Raw genomic sequence first — 21,735 nt, 5'->3', positions numbered from 1 at the left:
CAAGTTCTGATTCTTTTCACATAATGATGTACTATAATTTCACAAAGTCTTGCCAGCTTGTTGTCCATCAAATGTATTGTATTTCAGCTCATATTCCTGGCTTGAAGATTATAGGAGTTGAAGTTTAATACATCTGTTGAAGATTGATTTATTGTTATAGTTCAATTTGGCAATAGTTCTATTTATTTAATCTTTTTGTAGTTGCAGAATTTAAATGTAAACTCATATTTTATATGCCAACTCATATTTCAATCAATTGATTCTTTAAAATATATTAGGATTTTAATAGACTAACATTTTTAGTATTTTCTAAAATAGGAAATAATAATAAACAATAGCTATTTAAGGAGTATATGAAAATAGTTGAACTAATTTGTAGGTTGTAGATAGACTGTAGAGAAATTTAGTTCAGACCTTCAGAAAAGGTAGGAGAGGAAAAATAGCTATTGATTCTAGGAAAGTAGAGAATATGAGAAAAAAATTCAAACAGCTTCTCCTTAATCTTGTTCCCCATAAAAAAGGGACAGTGAAGGTTTGGGACAAGTTTTTAAGACTGATATCAGCCCTTTGAGGTAGGCCAGGAGATGAGATAGACATTGCAAGAATTCCAGAAATACTACTTTTTGTTGTATGGCAAATTAACAGTACTTTGAATCAATCATTCATGCCTTGGTCACTTTGAGGTTGAATATTATTTGACTAATAAGAGAAATATACTACCATTTCCCCCTGAAAATAAAACCCAACTGTAATATAAGGCCTACCCCAAAAATAAACCCCAATTATGTTCGTTATTCAGAAGACTCATTCAATACCGTATTTCCCCCATAATAAAATACCACCCGAAATTAAACCCTACAGCTTTTAATACTGATCTTGGTCTGATTTTGGGGGGAAACATGGTAATAAGTAATTTGATATTGTATGCAAAATTCTAGAAGCAAAACAATGTAGGATCTGGTCAGTATTTTGATGGAAGACCATTGTGAGATTTGTGGGCAGTTAACATGACTTGTAGGTTACAAACATCAATTTGTAATCAAGCTGAGCTGTCCATGGGGCCATTTTTGTGTAATCTTTGTCAGGTAGTCTAGACAAAAATCACACTAGAGAAAATACTATCTCTATTTTTATTGTGACTTGGGGGCAACAGGCTGATTCTGTAAACTGCTTAGAGAGGACTGTAAAGGACTATAAAATGGTATATAAGTCTTAAGTATTATTGCTGAAATGTAACTTCAAATCTGAATACGTTATAATTCTCTTATGAAGGCACAAATTCTTTTTTTCAATGTTAGGACTAGAATGGAAAATAGTGCCCCTGTGTATGTAGTCACAACACTATCCGTTTTTAATAAAATGTTACCAATTTTAATTGCCACTCTTTGCTTTTTAATGTCTGTTGTATCTATAAATGTTTTTTTTAATAAATGAATTAAATACCACCTTGGATAAACGCCATATTAAGGCAAATTACTATATAATTTGTCTTGATATTTTAATGTTAATGTTACATATATACCATATTATATTTTATAATTCAAGGCAGTGAATAAACACAATAATCTTTCCTCTTCCTCTTTTCCCCACAACCACAGCCCTCTGAACCTGAGGTGCCTTTCATGCCTAAGGTGGGACTAAAACATGTTGGTGGGATTCAAATAATTTAACAACCTGTTCTTTGCTCTAATGACTGGCTGGGTGGGCATGGCCATGGTGGGCATGGCCAGGGGGTGTAACAGGCAGCACTCAGCCTCCTACATTTCCCTGGAAGCAAAAACAGGCTATGGGGTGACATCTCCCCCTGCATGCCCCATTTTGGATCCAGTAGCCTTCGCTGCAGCCTCCTGGGAGCAAAAATAGGCAGGGGGGGCATCCTTGCCCCCTGTGCCCTCTTCTCTGCCTAGTAGGCCTGCCTGCAGCCTCCAGGGAGCAAATGTAGGATGTAGGGGGTTGTACCCCCATGCCCTGTTTTGGGCCTCATAGGCCTGCCTGACTTACCTGAGAGCCAAAACAGGGCACGTGGGGACTCCTGTAAAGGTCTGGGCAGGAAGGGGCGGTGCCAGCCAGCAATTTAATAACCAGTTTGCCCGAACCTGCCCAAACTGGCTGAAAACCACACTGACTAAAAGTCATGGTCACTTGGCTTTTAGCTTGGTATTTTAATCATTAAATCAAACTGGGTCTCATATATATAATGAGATTACTTAAGGTGAATAAATAGTAAATGTTACATTGCAGAAAAATGTCTTAATTTTTTCAAAATAGTTTACAGCATGTACATTGACAATGTTTTATTTACTATAATATGACTTAAAATAGACATTTGCTCTATTAGGTAATAGCTATATGGTCATTTCAGATTTTTAAACTTCTTATACTAGCAAAAACATATATCGATTTTTTTTAGGCTATCCATTTAAGGTTTGTAAAAGAAATTATATGATTTACTGCTTAAACTTAAACTTTTTAAATATGAAGAAAAAGGCTATGCTAAAGAGCTACAGTGAACAAATGAAAGATTTTTAAATACCTTTATAAATAAAACTGGGCACATATCCAGTTTTAAATCAGAGACCAAACAAAAGAATTTCAAAGATGGAAGAAAGAATGCATAGGTCAATGTGAAAAATATGTCCTGAGAAAATATTTTTCCAACTAAAGTGAAATCTTTTTTTATGATGAATGATTATTAAAAGGAAATTTATAAGAATTAAGAATGCTTAAAAGAGGATTTAAAAAGGATTTCCCTTTTCTCTCTTTGAAAAAACAATGACACGGATAATTAAAATGTTATTTCAATACTTTTAAATCCTTCAACTTAAAAGTACTAGGACAATGCTTTAATATTATTGCTCAACACTGTTCAATGAAACACATATTTCCATCCTTTCAAAAATGAACCATTTTATAAATGAACCATTTGCTAAATAACTTAAAATGCATTGAAGGTCTTGTCAGAGAAGAAAATGATATATCTGATAATTTTTTGTTGACTAAATGATTTCAAAGTAATGGGCTTGATAGGTTTGTTTTGTGTAATTACACTACCTTTTGTATACTGTTTGAATCAAGATAAAATATTGCTATGTCCACAAATCTTTATATGGGTGTACTAATTCAAATTACTGCAATTGTTTTAAAAAATGCAGTAATCTGCTATGCAGGTATGCATTCAGATATATGTAGAAAGAGTATGGTTTGTGAACACATTGCATTTGTTCTTGGATAGGGTCCATAATAGCTGCCATCTGTCCCTTGAAGAATAAATTGTCAATTTAACAAATCCTCTGGCAATAGATTTTTGTTTTTCTTTACTCTATTACATTAGTAATTGGATGGTGTCTGCATATTTATTGCTCAATATTTATACAAAATCAAATGCATATATTCAAACAGGAGTTCCATACATTCAGAATTCCAGAGCTATTTTTAAGGCAGTGATTAGCACAAGCATAACTTCATTGCCAATAAATGAGGCGTTACAGAATGTGTTTCCAAACTTGATGATAACTATGGGTTTTTCTTTATTTATTCTCAAGAGTTCAAATACTTTTAACTGCAATAACTGGACAATGTCTCATTATGGAATGGATGCAGCTGTTCCCACTACAGACACAGATCCAGAAGCTTGGAAGCCAAGTACTACAAAATGAGTCACCTTTCATACTTACGCACGTCATCCCAAACACTGTCTGAAGGGGAAAATGACTCTTTCTAAATGTAAACCCAGAGTGAGGAAGTTTTCCTTTATTGCAACAGCTCTGGTTATATGGAGTCTAATCACAGGCCGCTCTTTATGTGTCTCATAATTTCATGTACTTTTCATTTGACATAAACGGTGAATGTAAGGATTACATTTCGTAGGCAGAAGTAAAAATCTGGCAGAATCATTTAGATATTAATTTTATAACACACATAACTACGAGAAATCATGAATCAGACAAATGTACTTACAAAGCATATAGTTGCAATTTTGAGTTGAATCCTATCAGGGTATATTTGAAAATACAGCACTGAATTATTACTAATTTAATGAGACTTTGTTTCACATGAAACCTTATGATCTGTGAGTCACAAGGAGGAGAAATTTCTGTTTCAGCAAGATCAACTGCAATTAGACCCCCCTTCTTTTTTTGGAGCCCTAGCTTTGCATTTCTAAGCCAGCCAGTATTTCTTATCTATATTAAATGAATCTTATTTCATCTCAAAAAGAAGTCACCCAGAGACACCAACACTCAGGAAGCAACAAAACCTGACAGATTAAGTAAAAGATAGGTAAGCTATAAGTTCACAAAGGGTTTACAGCATAAAGGTGCTTACCTTAAAATTGTGTGTTTTTTCATAGTTGAAATGGTTGTCATTCTGAGTCAGTGCCGCTCTTCTGACCAAGGAGGTTATCTGTGAATAGGCAAAGAGTTTCAGCGGTTGCCACAAGAGTGCCCCTTTCACTCCCATCTTAACCCCCAAGGCTACGGCCAGGAGTTCTTGGCGCTTCCGTCCTTGCTTTGATTTGTGAACCACAGCATGGGCTTTCTCATTGTCAAGCCACAGCTCCTCAGCAAACATAGCGTTTGAATCCCAGATCTTTTCCTTGTCTTCTGCGGAGGCTGGGAAGCTGACTGCTGTCAGCTTGGTCCAACTGCTTCTTATGTTAGACAGCAAATTTGAAGCAGCTGCGACAGCCCATTCTGAGGAGACCTCTGGCATGTGACTTGAATGGGCTGTCTTGCGTGATGGAAGGAGCTCCTGCATCTGAATAAGTAACAGTCTGCTTTGTGATACTTTTTTTAAAAAAAAAAACAAAGTATGCACAGAACAATAGCCTGGATTCATATACAGAACGACTCCCGCTTCTGGCCCTCCCAGAGCAGAGGATCCTGCCAGGCGCTGAAAAAATACCGACAGCTTTACAGTTTCATGCCACAACACATCTCCAATGATAGATCACATCTACCCAGGAGCACTTTTTTTGTTTTCATAAATAACTCTAATGCTGCATCCAATTGTGCTCAGAACTGGAGACCTCTGAGCTCTTCCAGTACAAACACCATCATATTAAGCCTTTAAACCACAGTGATTCTTTAATCTTGTGGGGGGGAAATACCCTCCTCTTTTTCATATCCTGTACAAGGGAAAATCCAGTAGCACTTGAAAGATTAGTAGCCGTGGCTGCCAACCCATTAAATGGAGATTATTTCTGGCATTCTCTACTTTTGCAATACATAAAATAAATTGCAGTTTTTCTCTTCATGATTTTAAAATAACATTTAAAAGAATGTCCAGGCTATTAAATTGCTTAGGGAAGGGTAAAAGAGGGAGAAAAAGAGAATCTCAGAAGAAAAAAGAAAGATTAATTGAAGTATAAAAATTCAGCTAGCCATGCAATTTTTATGGTACAGTTGAGATTCCTTCTATATTTTGTGTGTGTGTCTCTCTGTGTGTGTCCACACACACACACACTTTGTTGTAGACAGACCAAATGCTGTCTACAACAAAATGTTGCAGTATTGAACCAGTCAATCCTATATTCCTCAGCATCCATTTCACTATTCCAACTTCTCAATGATTTCTGCCCCCTCCCCGAATGAAACTAAATATCCATCCATAGATTCTTCTACAGGTAGTCCTTGACTTATGACCACAATTTTGTCCTAAAATTTCTGTTGCTAAGTGAGACAGTTGCTAAGTGAAATTTGCCCCATTTTACAACCTTTCTTGCCACAATTGTTAAGTGAATCATTGCAGTTGTTAAATTAGTAACACAGCTCTTAAATGAATGTCTTCCCCAATTAACTTTGCTTGTCAGAAAGTCACAAAGGGGATCACATGATCATAGGACACTGCAATCATCATAAATAGGAGTCACTTGCCAATCATCTGAATTTTGATCCCATGACCAGGGGGATGCTATAATCATTGTTAAGTGTGAAAAATGGTCATATATCCCTTTTTTCAATGCTGTTGTAACTTCAAACAGTCATTAAATGAACTATAATAAGTCAAGGACTACCTGTGCAATATTGAGGAACTGAACCAATAATTAGTTGCCTGAACTTTGCTATAGAAGAAATTCTGCAAAGTGAATTTGGCCTGAACATGGGGAGAGGGAAGTGGTCTTCCCATTGGCAGGAATTCCCAATTCTCTTATCTTCTGGCACTTCTTCCCTCCCTCTTATTGCCAATGTACTGTGACAAGGATAAGCCCCCCCCCTCTCTCCATACATAGAAGCAAACTGGCAGCTATAAGCGTTTATGTGCTCCCAAGTGGAAGAATTGTTGCTTGAAAATACAGGAGGATGAAGTACAGAAGAAAGGGACTGTGGTACAAAATTGTTAATGAGGATAAGAGAATGGGACAGTGTTTCTCATCATGGCAATTTTAAGACATATGGATTTCAATCACCAGAATTCCCCAGCGAGAATGAAGTTCACACATCTCAAAGTTGCCAAAATTGACAACTACTAAGCTTAAGAAGACATTTAAGAAAATACCTCAAATATTTTATGACTTCAAAATGTTTTCATTTCTCATTTGGCTTTTTCTGGCCATTAAAGTTGTTCTTTTTGTTCTTAGAGAACTTAGGTCACCAAACCTGCCAATTTCCATCTCTATTCTAAGTTTCAACATCTGGAAAATGGAACATTATCAGAGCTGATTCTATGGAGGTATGCTCCTTGATTAGCATTTTAAAAGTCAAGTAGACAATATAAACTAATGTAAAGGATGATCATTAATATGACATAATATGTGCATGTAATGCAATTCAAGGAATTTCTTAAAAACTATTTGATCTGGCCAAATGCAAGCAAATACCTAGCTAATCACTACAAAAGAACTCCTGCCCATTAAATAACAATTCTGATCTATATTTTTACAAATTTCTATTAGATTTCAGGGTCTAATTCAAGATATTAATCTTAATACTTAAGGTCTATATGGCATTAATCCTAGCATTTCTCCAAGACTTTAAAGCAGTGGTGAAATCTTTTTTTTGTACCAGTTCTGTGGCTTGGTGGTGATGGGGGTCATGTGACTGGGTGGGTGGGGCCAACTTTTTTTCACTTTTTAAAGCATTTTTTAAAGCAGTTCAGGTGAATAGGCAGGAAAAAAATGCTGTAAAAAGTGGTGGTGGTGGTGAGGTTCTGACGATCGCATGGCTCAGAGCTGATCCGAAAGATTGTCGGAAACTTTTCCTCCCCTTTGTAAAACATTTTTTTTTTTTTGGCCTATTCATCTGAATCGGCAGGAAAAAAAATGCTTTAAAAAGTGGAAAAAAAGCTTTCGATGATCCCACAGCTCACAGCTGAGCCATGCAATCCTGGAAGCTTTTTTTTTTACTACCAGGTTGCAGAACCAGTGACAATCGTTCCTCCTCGTTCAGCCAAACTGGACCAGGAAGATTTCACCCCTGCTTTAAAGTTTATTGACCTATTCCATTTTATCACTTTGTCGTTCAATTAAACTCATCATTCCTAGGAAAACTGGACCAGGAAGATTTCACCCCTGCTTTAAAGTTTATTGACCTATTCCATTTTATCACTTTGTAGTTCAATTAAACTCATAACTCCTAGGGTTTCTCAAGAAACTCTAAACTCTGTGCTAAATCTTCTTGTCTTCTCTCACTTCCTTTTGGAAACAAGTCAAGACATTCCACTAGAAAATTAGACTGTATATAAAATAATTTGTTAATTATAGTTTATTGTTTTGTGGTTTGGCTAATAATCTTGGCATTTTAAATAATTATTATGTTGATAGGTTTGCCAACTAGATTGATAGTTTATAAGCAGTATTAATATGTAAAAGTATATACAATTGCTCTCTAGATAATATAAATATTAAATTTATATTATATTAAATTTAAAATATTAAACCTTTAAATATTAGAGCAATTTATCCAAATCTTATTGGCCTATTCTTATTTTTCAAAAGTCACAGAAAAGAATGTTCCATGTTATCCTAATCTATATGGATCTATTTGTAGAATTTCATGGACCCTGAAAGTTTGCTGTTGAAATTATTTTTTTAGCTCAGGGATCACATTTCTGTCTTTTTTTTGTTCTTTTTGTTTTCAACAATTTTTACAGATCTCACTGCTGAAATATTCACAACACTCTGCTGCTAAATAAATCCATTTTCCAGCTGATAAGACAGCTGAGAGCTACTTTTAGGTAGGCTAATAGAAAGGTTTGGACCTCCTCAGGGATAAGGTTTCATGCTTTTCTGTCCTACCCTCATGGGCCAACAACTAGCAGATACTAGATTCAGATCAATGTTCTTTAAAAAAAATCTTGTGCTATTGTAGTTCAACCTTTGGCTCTGTGTTTCTTAACCATAGCATCTTAAGATGGACTTCACCTCCTCGTAGCCTTGTTCCAGCATATTTATTGGACAAATATGGGAACTTAAGTCCACACATCTTAAAATTCCCAAGGTTGAAAAACACTGCTTACCTGAACAATATGGCAGAAATCCTATACTCATTTGCCTCGGATTAATAGCATAATTGAATTCAGTGATTTTCCCCCCAGAAAAGATTTGCTTGTGATTACACAGTACATTTCATTAGGCAAGGCTGTTTGATATCCACCATTTGATCAATTTTAAACATCTTATCTGTGCATTTTCTTCCTTAAGTTGATGAAAAATGAAATTATGTGTCTTTAAGTTACATAATATCAGTCCTTATTTATGTTAAATGGATATTTAAAAAAGGAAATGTTAGCTTGTAACATTTGCCTTATTATATTTGATTTTTCTTTTGAGTGCACAACGCATACTGCTAAAAATTATCTCACAAGCAATGCTGACACTTTGCAATATACCTGTTTCCTTATATGCTCTGGACACATACAATTTTTGTGACATTGCTGGAATAATTTAAATAGGTCAACAGCACCAACACAAAACTCTGAGAGAGAGAGGTCAATTTTCTAGTAATCTTTTGGAATTTGTATTATATCACTTAAATTATAAAATCCCATTATATAATGTACAATACATCATTATGCAATACTGCAGTTACTCTGCTCCAAATACAGGATTATACATAAAACATCTTATTAGAATCCTTACTTTAATGAAATAATTTTAGGAGAAAAATGCAGTAGGAGTATTTCTCCTAGTTTCATTAAGACATAAAGTTAACCTACATGTCTCCGTAATTTGTGATAAGCATCATAACATCTATTCAAAACAGCCTTTTTCTTTTAGTTGTATTATTGTATCATAATAATGTCTTTTATTAAGAATTCACTTTTGATTTTGGCCCAAATCACAGTAACTTCATGAACACATCCATGTAGTTTGCTTAGCAACAATATTTGTGCACTTATTTTAAAACACCTTTCCTTCGGGTGCTCAAGGCATGATGTTCAGGGAGCGGGCTACAGCTAAATGATGTTTGTGCAAAACAGAAGAGTGTATACTGACTTCAAGAGGACTGCAAAGGCAATTGTGTCTATCCCTTTTCATTCACAGAGGTGTGAGAGAGAAAGCCTCAGATGTCCTGATATCTGTCTTGTGGGATACAAAGGATAGTTGCTTAGTAACAGGGGCAGCTGCTCTGTTAAACATTGGTGTACCTCTCTCATTCTCTTCATCTTCTCACTGGACTAGAGTGAAAACATATTCCAAAACTGGTTGTAGCAGAACTAAAACCTTGATCACATTCTGGCAAATACACATTTCTGTATATTTAAATACACTATTCATAATTTTATCTGACATGCAACATGATATGCAAAAATAATATAATAATACTCTTCAAATTCAAGTTTTCAAAGGATTGGCATTATGAGAAAGTCACATGATGCACTTGGACATCCACAATATACCTCTCAGCATTTCAAATTAGGAAAGAGATAGGATTCTTAAAAAGAATTTCGATGTGGTAGCCTGTGGTAACAGCATCTCAGACCTTGCCTTGTGTTTTCTTGCAATTGTAACACTGAATTTCTACACCTGACCAATTAGACAAAGAGGAGAGAGTGGAATCTATCTATCTATCTATCTATCTATCTATCTATCTATCTATCTATCTATCTATCTATCTATCTATCTATCTATCTATCTATCATCTATCTATTTCTATCTATCTCAGTGACGTGCGGTGAGGATTATGGTTGGTGAGACAAGAGCGTGGCAGCAGCAAGAAGCAACGTCCCCGCTGCTGTGTCCGACAGGCCAGGCGTCTCGCGTTTATGGCAGACATAAACGTGAGACGCCTGTCGAACACAGCGGCGAGAACATCCCTGCCTTTGCCACACTCTGCCGCTTCACCCCCCGCCTCCTCCGACCCCACCGCTATGTCCGACAGGCCAGGCGTCTCGTGTTTATGGTGGACATAAACGCGAGATGCCTGGCCTGTCGGACACAGCGGGGAGAACGTCCCTGCCGCTGCCGCGCTCCACCGCCTCATTTCCCGCCTCCTCTGACCCCACTGCTGTGAAGAAACAAACACTCACGCGCACGCACGCACATACACAAATTCCTCACAATAAAAAATTACAAATTAAATTACAATAATTTTGAATTCCCTCCCTCCCTCTGTCCGATCCACATACCTTTTCCAGCTGTGGATTTCAACTCTCCTCTTGTCTGCCCGCCATGATGAAAATGTAAAAAATTAAATAAAAAGGCAACTTAGGCACGATTTGCTACTGCCAGATAAGGAGGCAGAGAACCACGTGCCTCCTTTGCATAAGGAATTTTTTGCCTTTTAACCCTTGCTTAACCCGCAGTTCTCTTGCCTCCCCCTGCAGTTAGCACTAAGCAGACTCAGAGTCATCTACAAACATGATGTGGAGAGTCTAGAAAGAGTGCAGAGAAAAGCAACAAAGATGATTAGGGGGCTGGAGGCTAAAACATATGAAGGACGGTTGCAGGAACTGGGTATGTCTAGTTTAATGAAAAGAAGGACTAGGGGAGACATGATAGCAGTGTTCCAATATTGGTGTTGCCACAAAGAAGAGGGAGTCAAGCTATTCTCTAAAGCACCTGAAGGTAGAACAAGAAGCAATGGGTGGAAACTAATCAAGGAGAGAAGCAACTTAGAACTGAGGAAATTTCCTGATAGTTAAAACAATCCATTAGTGGAACAGGTTGCGTCCAGGAGTTGTGAAAGTCCCAACACTGGAAGTCATTAAGAAGATGTTGGATAGCCATCTGTCTGAAATGGTATAGGCTTTCTTGCCTTAGAAGACCTCCAAGGTCCCTTTCAATTCTGCTGTTGTATTATTATATGTTGGACTTTTCAGAATACTTGGAGAAACAAAATAAAAAGTAAACAAAAGAAGAATTGAACCTTACTGTTAAAAGTTTTGGAAGATATGAATTTTGGACACATTTAAATTAAATGGATAAGTGATTTGTATTTCATCAGAAATGAAATAACTGTCAATGGAGATCTAATAAAGCCTTGAGAAATACAAAAACAGACAACATAGGGATGCCTGTTTTCTTATTTCCTGTTTATTTTAATTCTTGAAATATTGAAAAAATATTTAATAAGACAAGATGAGAGAATTGTGGGATTAAAGATTAACTGCAGTCCCTTCCAAAATAGTGCCCACTTCACAGCATACCATGGCCTCCATATAGGAAGGTCATGTGGCAGATTAACTGGTTCCCATTCCCAAAAGTGATAGAAAAGGTAAGTGAAGCGAAATGGGATGGAAGGAGAGGGGTGGATGGGAAGCAGGGAGTGGGGTGGGGCCCAGTGGAATAGGGAATAGGAATATTTCTTTATAATGAAATATTATATAATGTTTATTTTGGCATTTTAAAAATATTCTTCTATCAGCAGTTTTCAAAGACAAAATATCCCCTATTATGAAAGAGATTGCCCTTGTGGACAGGGTATAATCAAAAAGCTAATTTGCATCCTGCAATATTGCTCTTTTTAGAGGGATTTTCATATTACTTTGATGTATCCTATAATTTGCAAAATCCCTGGTTCGGTAGATGATTTGGTGGGGTTTTTTTTGGCTGGCTATTTCATTGCACTAAGATTCTAGAATTACATGGTAAATTGTAAAAGTTTCTCTGGCTGCTTGAAGTGACAATCAATGCTGAGGACTAACCTGATGTCCCTGTGTATGGAAGAATGAATACATTGATTAAGCAGAGTAATGATCTGGGTGCTTATGAAAAAATTATACCTAATTTTATATTGTTGTTTGCAATATTTATTGAATATATGTTGCAGGATATAATTAAATGACTAATAAAATTTAATTACTATGATTATGTAAAACATAGTGTTGCATTTATCTTGTAAATATGCAACTCATACTACTTCCAAAATGTTAACCTAAATATCAGTTCTCAACTGCATTTTTGGCATGCTTTTTGTTGGTAACCCCACCCCCCTACTCTTATTCTTAACTTCCCCTTGCTCGTAAGCATTCTTTTCTTGTCTAAAATTGTCTTGTGAAAATAGCCCATTTTTGTTAGGATTAAAAAGTTTGATCACTGAAATATTTTCTATTTAAAAAAATTATCTTGGGAATCTGTAGTAATGCATATGTGTTTAGACACTGACCATACTGCAATAAACAATGTTGCCAGCTACTCTGCAACAACACCCAACATTTGTTAGATGATAATCTGTGCTACAAACTAGATTTAATGAGCAGCTAGTTCACCATATTAGAATGCTCTGCAACTTGATATAATATTTCACATGTGAATCTTTTTTTATCACTGCACCCATCTATGATACCATCTTTATCACTGCACCCATCTCTTCTTTTAGATTCTTGCTTTTAATATATACTTTACTTTATGTCTTCCAGCTTTTCATATTTTTTGTTTTTTATTGTTTCTTTTGATGCATCCTTTATTCTATTTAAAACACTATACCCCATCATCCTTATGCTGGTCTATGACAATAATAAAGATTTGCTTTTATTTGATGGTAATGCATAGGTCTTCGCCATGAGGCAGTAACAAGTGTCAGGATGTTCATACATCAAAGAGGCTTCCTAATTGTTAACAGCTTTAATCATATATAATTAATTAATCAATATTTAATAATTCTGAAGGTCAACATTCATCTGCAAAAGTAACAGGCAACAAAGTCATTACAGACAATTGGTTCCAATTTTACCATATAAGGATTGCTTCAATTTGCCAGAGCCATCATTACCATACAAAAACTTTGGGTAGCTGAGCAGTCCGCAGAACTATTGATCTATGTTTCTGTCCTCATATCATCTTCTCTTTTTCAAAATTTAATAGAGGGGTCTAACCTTTTAATTTTTTTAAAATTTCCTGAAAGCAATCATTCCCAATCTAATTGGGAACTATTTGGCCATATAGAAAATTTCTACATAACCCCAGCTAGCAAATGCACCTTAAAGCATGGCTCCTTCCTGATCTATATCCTAGTAAGTAAATCAAGGTATAGTATGAGTAAAAAGATACCAATGAGTTACAGAAGCCAAGTAGTATAAATGATATAGTTTATAGTTAGCCCTGTAGTCAAAAGTAGTATGTGAAAGGGAATCCATGCTTACAAATATTATAGAATTATAAATCAGAATAAGCTAAACACACACAATTCAGTATTATTGAATTATTAAAGGCAAGGAGAGTGATAAAGCAGAGTTGTGGCATTGCAATGTAACCTGGAGTTCTTTTCCATGTGCAGTGCAATGTCACACTTGTGCCTAGAGGGGCAGAGCTTGCAACGAGGACCAGTGGACCCTGCTATCTGTAATTTAAGAGAAATTACTTTCAGTAGAAATAATGATGATGATGAGAACGATGAACTATTGCAGCCCCACACAACAATTACAATCAGACATCTGGGGCTCAGTAATCAACTTCAATAGTGTTTGCTCACAGCATCTTAGTTGTGATGGTCATTACCATGTGTATTATCCACCTTATCATAGTGTGCTTAGTTTGCAAAAGCAATTACAACAAAAGCTATCCTTGAAAAAGCACTGGATGTACATAAGTAATCTCTTTGCTCTTCATAATAAACTTTTTCTATTTTTCCTTTCATCTCTTACTCTCCCACTTTCCCTTTCATCCTCTTCAATTTATCTCAGCTCTGTTGTCATCAATCAGCTGTTTCTTGTGAAAATTCACTGTGATATAATTCTTCTTACTTCACCTGCTTGTGCTTCTGCCACTATTTTGTTTCTCTCTCTTTCTATTTGCTGATTTTTCCTATTTCTAGCTTCAATTCATAAGCTGTTGTTCTGTTTCAGTTCATATATTCCTTTAAATGTATGTTAATTTTATTGCTACACAATTTATGCAGCTGACAGTTGTCACTAATATTATTTTCATTTTCAAATGGATATCTAAATTAGGGAGATATCTGTAGGCTTAAATTTAACCAACATTTCCATGATAATCAGTGTAATATAATGTCATCAGTATATTTTCTTTTGTTATAAGCCAGTGAAATATTCTAAAAAGGTAGAATATTTCTATAATACATTATCTTGAGAAGAAATTACTTTACAGATAGTAACTGAAATAAGTTTTCTTTGGGATGTAGTCTGTTAGCAAAAACAGCTCAAACACTTGCACTATTCAGTTGGTAACAGTCTAGTTACAATTTAGTCTACAACTGAAGGGAAATGTTTGTCACATTAAGCAAATGTAAAGGATTAGCACTATATGACAAAAGTTGAGATAGCAAGGTAAGCAAGGAATGTAATAATCCAGGACAGATGAAGTTTGGTATTTGAATAAGACCAGGCAATGATTTTAAAATAGTTTAAAATATTACCACTTCATTAATCTTGCATGATACTTCCGATATTAGTAATTTTTGATCTCCAATATGAGGGGGGGAAATCCAAAAGATTTTTATAGACATGAACACAGATTGCAGTAATATTTTGAAATTGTTCAAAATGTGGTTCCAAACCATTCTATGACTTCATATTAATAAAAAAATCTGTAAAATTATTAATCTGGATGATCCAATCCGTATGTCCCCAGAGACCAAAAGGCACCAGAGTAATTTGTGAAATTTCTCCAACTATTTCATAGTCACAAACGGATTTTCATTTCTCTTCTTCAAGCAATATAATTCTTCCAAAAGTCTGTACTTAAGGCAGCCTTTGAAAACTCTGTTAATCAACGTCAGTCAATTTAAAATGCATATTATAATTTTAATTTGTTCTATTGCTACAGAGTACAGCTTTATAGATCAGAAACTGGATGCAAATATTGGTTGGTAAAACAGAAGTTATCCATTCATAAAATGTGGCAATAGGCCATTCTTGTGGGTTAATTTGGCATTTGAAACATTGAGCTTTTGTTTATTCTCCAAAATCCTTTTAAAAATAATTTCTTGGCGAAACTGAACTTGGCCATAATACTTTGTCATTTAAGGATTCAGTAATGTGAGGGTTAAGCCTTCTTGAAGAAAAGCCCTAAATGAGCAGTCTTGTTACATAGCCACACTCCTTTCAAGTTCTTCATTGCCAAAACCAAACCTGGATGTGCATTGAAAATGCAAAGATCCAGGCCCTGTTGGATTATGACCAGATGAAGAGAATGATAGTTTTTCAGAAATGTTTCCCAGAAATCACAGACCTAGATATAAATAGCACTTCTGTTCTGAGCCATCAACCACTCTTTTGACCTCTGAACATATTGTATAAGCAACTTTGGGCAAAGCAGACAGAACTGAAAGCCTCTACTGTGGATTTATGTGGAAATAATAACAAATATTATCATGAGATTTGTCCTGCGAGCAAAATTGCTTAAGATAAATGAATTCTAAAGACACCTATCAGATAAAAGATTTATAGCATTACTTATGAATGTGATTTTGCAATAACATATAATGAAAATGTTCTGTTATGGAAAATCCTGAAACATCATATGATGTACAAGTTTTTCAATTATGGTATTTTTTAAAAACCCTGGCTTGCTTTTTAAAAATTGTTCTATATTACATATTACTGCACATGTATCTATCTCAACAATACTACAGTTAGTTTCCAAAATTTGTAATTTTTAATTTTAGCCCCATCAGCATGACTGAAATAGTTTTGCAGCCCCCCCCCCCCAATAAATGTAGTTCTTGTTTTATCTTATACCTGGTCAAATAAATTCTATACAAATTTCCTGATACGAAACAAATTAGAGTGAATATGTTCCGAATATTTGTCCAAACATCACAGAAATTTACTTCCAAAATATCTTACGAGGTTCTCTCTCGAATCAGTTATATAGAATCTAGCCAATATGTTTCAAATGAAAGCAGTCCTTACACTATTTGTAAGCTTCTCCTTTAGAATAAAGAGCAGAAGGCCTATATATGGTCTTTGACTTATGACCACAATCATATAGCTATTCAGTGAATCCTGATTCTGTCATTGACTTTGTTTATCAACCCTAGCCCCACAATCATAAATGGCTCTGGGACCCTGCAACTATCATAATGCATGGCAGTTGCCATCCCCACATTCAGATTCTTATGGCAGAAAAAGTCATAGTAGTCCATCAAGTTTTCCCTTTGATTTTTAATTTTTTTTTAAAAAAAATCAGTTTGATAAAGTTAGTTTAAACTCAATTACTGATGATTGAACCACTACTTCCACTGAAAGTTGGTTCCAAGGTTCCATTACTTTTTCTGCGAAATAATACTATGTAACATTACTTTTGAACTTCCCTCGTCAGCTTGATGTAATGCCCTATGTTTTGATTTTTGCTTAATACTGAAAATACTAAAACCTTATTCAGTCCCTTAATATATTTAAAGGTTTCAATCCTCTAGGTTGCACAAGTCCGTCAGATCTTGCATCATTTCTTTTGTTGACTCAATCTGATCAATTATATATTTTCTAAATGTCATCTCCAGAACTGGACATAGTATTCCAAATGGGGTTGATTAAATGATATTTTGACAGTGGTAAGTGAATCCAACATTAGGGATTGGAAATACAATGTATTTAAAAGAAACCAAAATTACTAATGAAATAATTATGTCATTAATCATTTGACATCTACTTATCAACTGATAATACCTAGGATACTTCTGTAAACTTATATAAGCAGTATTTCCACAATAAATTTTGGAATGTTCTGTTTGTCTCAGATCAGTGAAATTAACTGATTAACTAAGAACCAAATAAGGAACCAAATAAGGAGCCGGTAAGTTTTCTTATTTTATATTACAGTTTTGAGTTTTTCTGTTAACTAGATAAGGAACTTTGCAAAAATTGTAAGATTGACTGCAAACTTTCCACTTAGTAGTTTCCTTTTACTGCTATGAAGTTAAATATTCAAAAGTACTTAAATTTCTCAAGTTATTCTGCAGCTGAATATTGACAAAGTGTTTTGTTACTTTGAAGGAAGTGAATAAAGAAAGCACATTATTGATGGTTTGAAGGGACAATGAAAAAGGAATGGATTGAAAAACAGGAACACTTTCAGGTACACTGTGCAACATTTGTCCAACAGGAACAGGGAAAAAAAGTATCAGGTAGCAGACAGAGTATAAGAAATTTGAGAGCCAATTTGATTTAGTGGTTAAGGCACCAGGATTGAAACCAGAAAACTGTGAGTTTTACTTCTGCTTTAGACAAGAAAGCCAGCTAGGTAACTTTGAGCCAGTCACTGTATCTCAGCCCATGATATCAGACCATTGCAGCCAGTGGAATAACAGTAGGTTGATCCAAAAAAGAAAAGTGGATCCTGGGGGAGCGGGAGAGTGCAAGCAGCAGCACATATACTGTAATTTGGGCAACTAACTGGACACATTTGTCAGTACCTTGAATTCGATTTTCTAAGGGTTTGGCTATTCACAAAGGAAGTACAGGTAGTCTTTGACTTAGGAGCACAATTGAACCCAAAATTTCTGTTGTTAAGTGAGACATGTTAAGTGAGTTTTGCCCCATCATATGACTTTCCTTGCTACATTTGTTAAGTGAATCACTGCAGTTGTTAAATTAGTAACACAGTTTAATGTATATGGCTTCTCCATTGACTTTGCTTGTGAGAAGGTCACAAAAGGTGATCATATGATCTTGGGGCACAGCAATGGTCTTAAGTATGAAATAGTTGCCAAGCATCTGAATTTTGATCATATGATCATAAGGATGCTGTAAAAATCATCTGTAGGCAGAATATAATCAGAGCTTTGTTTTAATGGCTCCATTGCTGAGTGGGCACTTTTTGTCCTCTCTTCACCTATGTTAGTATTAGATGCAGGACAATACGAAGTAAAGACATCAACTGTATAGTTTGAAAACCATTTTGTGCCATATATCAAACAAAATTAGGGATTTTGAATTCTGTAGCCTTGCAGTTTTCTTTATGTAGCTTCTCATAATATACACATAATATCCTCTTGGAACATTGCATTCTATTGAAAAAAAATTCTACTGAATTCTTGGAAGATTGTAATGTTCTTACTGCAATAGTATTTCAGTTGTCTTCTCTGGAAAAAGAACATTCTTCTGTCAATCATCTAAACCAGTATTTCCAAACATCAACTCTCAGAATATTTAACAAGGGCCATGTTGGCTTAGGAATTCTAACAATTGAAAACCATACATCTAGTATTGTAATAGTTCTCAAACTAATTCTCAAATTGCCAATTTATACTTCAATTCCTTACTTTTTTAAAACAGCTCTGTGTGTGCGTGTGTGCGTGTGTGCGTGTGTGTGCGCGCGCGCGGGTGCACGTGCACATGTGCAAGTAAAGCAGCCAAAAAGAGATGTTTTTCTCTAGCAGAATTCTAGTAGTAATAGGAACAGTAATAGCAGCAGTAGGGATGAATGGAGAAATTATGAGTATTTAGCATGTGAGTATGTGTGTTTTATGTAGTGTGCATGTGTGTTTTGCGCAGAAATTGTATTGTTATTGGCTCTTTTGTTTCTTGAACTTATCAAATGTTTAAAAGAACCTATGACACTCTGTGAAAGCTGCATAAACAATAGCAATAACCAGCACTGCAACATCTCACATAGATTCTCCATCAGCTCCTGAATATCTATTAAATATCTATTAAACAACTAGAACTTCAAAACTTTCTAAACATTAACAATAAAGCTTCAGACCTATTTCCAAGGATAAATGATTCATGGGAGGAAAAAGCTCTGCTCTGGGTTTTCCCATTTGTGGGGAAGGACTGGGGATTCTTAGTATGCACCTTCAGCTGGACTGCCCTGGAAAGACATCCAAGTATGTATGGCTTGAATGACAGCAATTAATTAAAACAACCATGACTGCTGGTATTTCAAGTGCTTCTGGTAAAAAACTAGATTAAAAAAAGACAAAGTATAAACTGATTCTTTCCAGTTTTCAGTTACAAGAACCCAAACAGCTGACGGAATGCACAAGTACTATGTCAAAATGAATTCATTATACATTAGTGCATTAGAAGCAAAAGAATAGTTATCATTATTCCAACATAATATAATATTACATTATTTTGGAACCCAGCACTAAACTCTGCTATGGGTGTTCTTTTGCCATAATATTAGCAATGTTTACAGAAAGTCTTGGGCATCAAGGAAGGTTTCAAAGTCCTGATATTATATTTATTTTTCAATTTAAGTAGTAGTTTAATTTAATTTAATGTTTTTAATTTGTTGGATTTCTCCATGAATGATGTATTTTGCTATTACTGAAATAAAAAGATACATACAAAAAACAACAGGGTACCACATACATCTTTCCTCCAATATATCTGGTACAATTTAACATTAATATCATTGTAAAAACCTCCAGTTTCCAATCTACTATACTCTGGTATAAAATGAGATATTGTGGTTATAAAAACCACAATAAACAGTGATTGTTCCAAGGGAAGATATTTTTTTCCAATTCTTTATTTATTTTGGGAATTAATTACATTCAATATTAAACCCGGTCTTAATTTTTCCTTAAAATACAAACTATACGCACAAGCATAATCCTGGGTGAATATTGGGTGAATATTACTCAATATAAGCATGTACATAATATATAGTTATTATGTACAAATCCAGCATAAAGATATAAAGTTGAATGTTGCTTTAATATCTGAACAGCTACTTTGTAATACTTGTGAATATGGGTTGCAGACTGAATAAAAGTTCCACCATCTGACAGTTCAATATATATACACATTAATGCCTGGTATCTTCAGAAATCACCTTGCCGCTATATATATACCAAGCAAATATAACAAATAAATACGTAAGTTTTTTTTATTAAAAAAAGAAAGCAGAGAGCAACTTTAAAAGTAAATTTTAGAACCAGATGAAATGCTTAGTGTGATGAATGATTAAGAGCAGAGTCATCTCTTATGAAATACATCCATTTGTGGTTTCGTTTGTGTTTTCCATGACTTTGGAAAGACAGACCTAATATAAACATTACAGGAATCCTCACTGCCAGACTATGCAAGCTATGGCCTCCAGCTAGTTTGTCTTTTAAGTTTTTATTTAAACCAAAGTAAACCATATTATCTTTAGTGAGTATTTGCTATAGAAGTCATTCATCATAAATTACTGAATCTAACAAAGCAACATTTGGATCTTTGTTCGTACTAATTAATCAATATTCAAACATAAAGTAATTTACAAAAAGCATAAAAATGCTTTTATACTTGATAGAGTAGTTAGAAAATAGCATATTTTTCAAATTCTCAATAATTTTGAACCAATACTTGCTATTTTGATATTATCAAGATCACTAAAACATCTTTCAAGAAACATCATTTGGAATTGCACCCTATTTCACAGTCTCAAATGAGAAAATACCCAAGTAGATTGCATTTCCCAAAGTAGAGAAAAATAATTTGAAAATGCAGTTAGGAATACAGAATTTTGATATAAAGAAGTAGCAGTTATCAACCTCAAATAGTTTCAGGTAATTGTAGATAACATTTTATCATGATTTTAGGATCCAGAGTCCCACTGTGACTCAAATTATTTTACACAGAATAATGATGATTTCAAGAATTACATTTTCAGGTTTTTTGACACTCAAATGACAGCTTGTGAGATATGCAGCAGAGACCATTGGATTTTCTGTTCATTTTGCTTTTCTATTTGTTTTGTATGAACTGATACAAATGAAACTGATATGAGGATTCAATGAAAAACAAAATTTTAGAATTTAAAAACTTATTTAAATTTCTACTTTGTAGTTATGGTTGAAAGCTTAAACAAACTTTGGTGGTTCAGGCTCATCACATTTACCTAGAAATATGCAGATGATTGTACTATTAAATAGTTAGAATGATTTTCTCAAGATATATTTCAGATTGGACTAGAAGACCTCAAAGGTCCCTTCCAGCCCTATGATTAAATATACAGGAAGACATCATGAAAAATACAATTAGAGCATTGCAATTTTGTAGATCCGTGTATCTAATGATATGTGAGGAATAATGCAGTAAACCAGAAGTTTAAGTTTTAAAACTTTCCCAACGTTTTCCATGTGTTATCATTAAGTTTAAAGCTGCTTTAAAACTTTCATTACACTTTTCACATGCTATTTTTTCAATTGGCAGGAAAACATGGTATCGATTTTATGGTAATCAAAAGAGAATAGAAGAGACACCACAAAAAGAATCAGTGGATCAATTTCAAATTTCCTTCAATTCCATATGTATAATTTATTCCCAATTTCTTATATAGGCAATATATGCTGATGGATATTGAGAACAAATAGAAACAAAGATGATAAAAGTAGTGAAATTGTTGGTTAATTATTTTAAAATGTTACAGTGGTGGGAAAGCTTTTATTTAAAAGAGTT

The 21,735-nt window shown here is 34.7% G+C and overlaps 1 protein-coding gene across 1 annotated transcript in view; it reads right to left on the bottom strand.

Moving 5' to 3' along the window:
* Positions 1-21,735, bottom strand: part of CHN2 (chimerin 2) — a 146,131-nt gene that overhangs the window by 41,282 nt on the left and 83,114 nt on the right. Inside the window, exon 7 of the mRNA XM_014067300.2 lies at positions 4,324-4,401. Within this exon, the coding sequence (XP_013922775.1) occupies positions 4,324-4,401 (78 nt within the window). The remainder of the gene's footprint in view (positions 1-4,323; positions 4,402-21,735) is intronic.

The sequence above is a fragment of the Thamnophis sirtalis genome, unplaced genomic scaffold (genome assembly GCF_051295495.1).
Source record: "Thamnophis sirtalis isolate CommonGarterSnake01/CBP01778 unplaced genomic scaffold, rThaSir2_p1.2 scaffold_4, whole genome shotgun sequence".
In the NCBI taxonomy this organism is placed as follows: Eukaryota; Metazoa; Chordata; class Lepidosauria; order Squamata; family Natricidae; genus Thamnophis; species Thamnophis sirtalis.
This window is presented reverse-complemented; position numbering and strand designations above follow the sequence as displayed.